A 343-nucleotide genomic window follows, 5' to 3' on the forward strand; every position below is an offset into this window, starting at 1 on the left:
GCGGTCATGGCCACCAGCATGTACGCCGAGGCGAACATGCCGAACACCTGCAGGTGCTTGACGACGCGGCAGAGCCCGTCGGGGCCGTGGAAGCGGTGCGTGACCTCCCAGCAGAGCTGCGGCAGCACCTGGAAGAAGGCGACCACCAGGTCGGCCAGGCTGAGGTGCCGGATGAAGAGGTGCATGCGGGACGCCTTGCGCGGGGTGCGCCGCAGCGCCAGCAGCACGCTGCCGTTCCCCAGCACCGCCACCGCGAAGGTGACGGCCAGCACGGCGATCTCCAGCTTGGCGAGCTCTTCGTCCCGCCCGAACGGGTCCCAGTCGCCCGCGCTGCCGTTGGGCG

General features: G+C 70.8%; 1 protein-coding gene across 1 annotated transcript in view; it reads right to left on the bottom strand.

The window, feature by feature from the left end:
• AVPR1A (arginine vasopressin receptor 1A) overlaps positions 1-341 on the bottom strand; it is a gene marked incomplete at its 5' end in the record, with an annotated part of 3,742 nt that extends 3,401 nt beyond the window's left edge. Inside the window, one exon of the mRNA XM_019611241.2 lies at positions 1-341. Coding sequence (XP_019466786.1) covers positions 1-341 — 341 coding nt within the window.
• Positions 342-343: the final 2 nt, after the last annotated feature.

This window comes from Meleagris gallopavo, chromosome 1 (assembly GCF_000146605.3).
Source record: "Meleagris gallopavo isolate NT-WF06-2002-E0010 breed Aviagen turkey brand Nicholas breeding stock chromosome 1, Turkey_5.1, whole genome shotgun sequence".
Classification (NCBI taxonomy): Eukaryota; Metazoa; Chordata; class Aves; order Galliformes; family Phasianidae; genus Meleagris; species Meleagris gallopavo.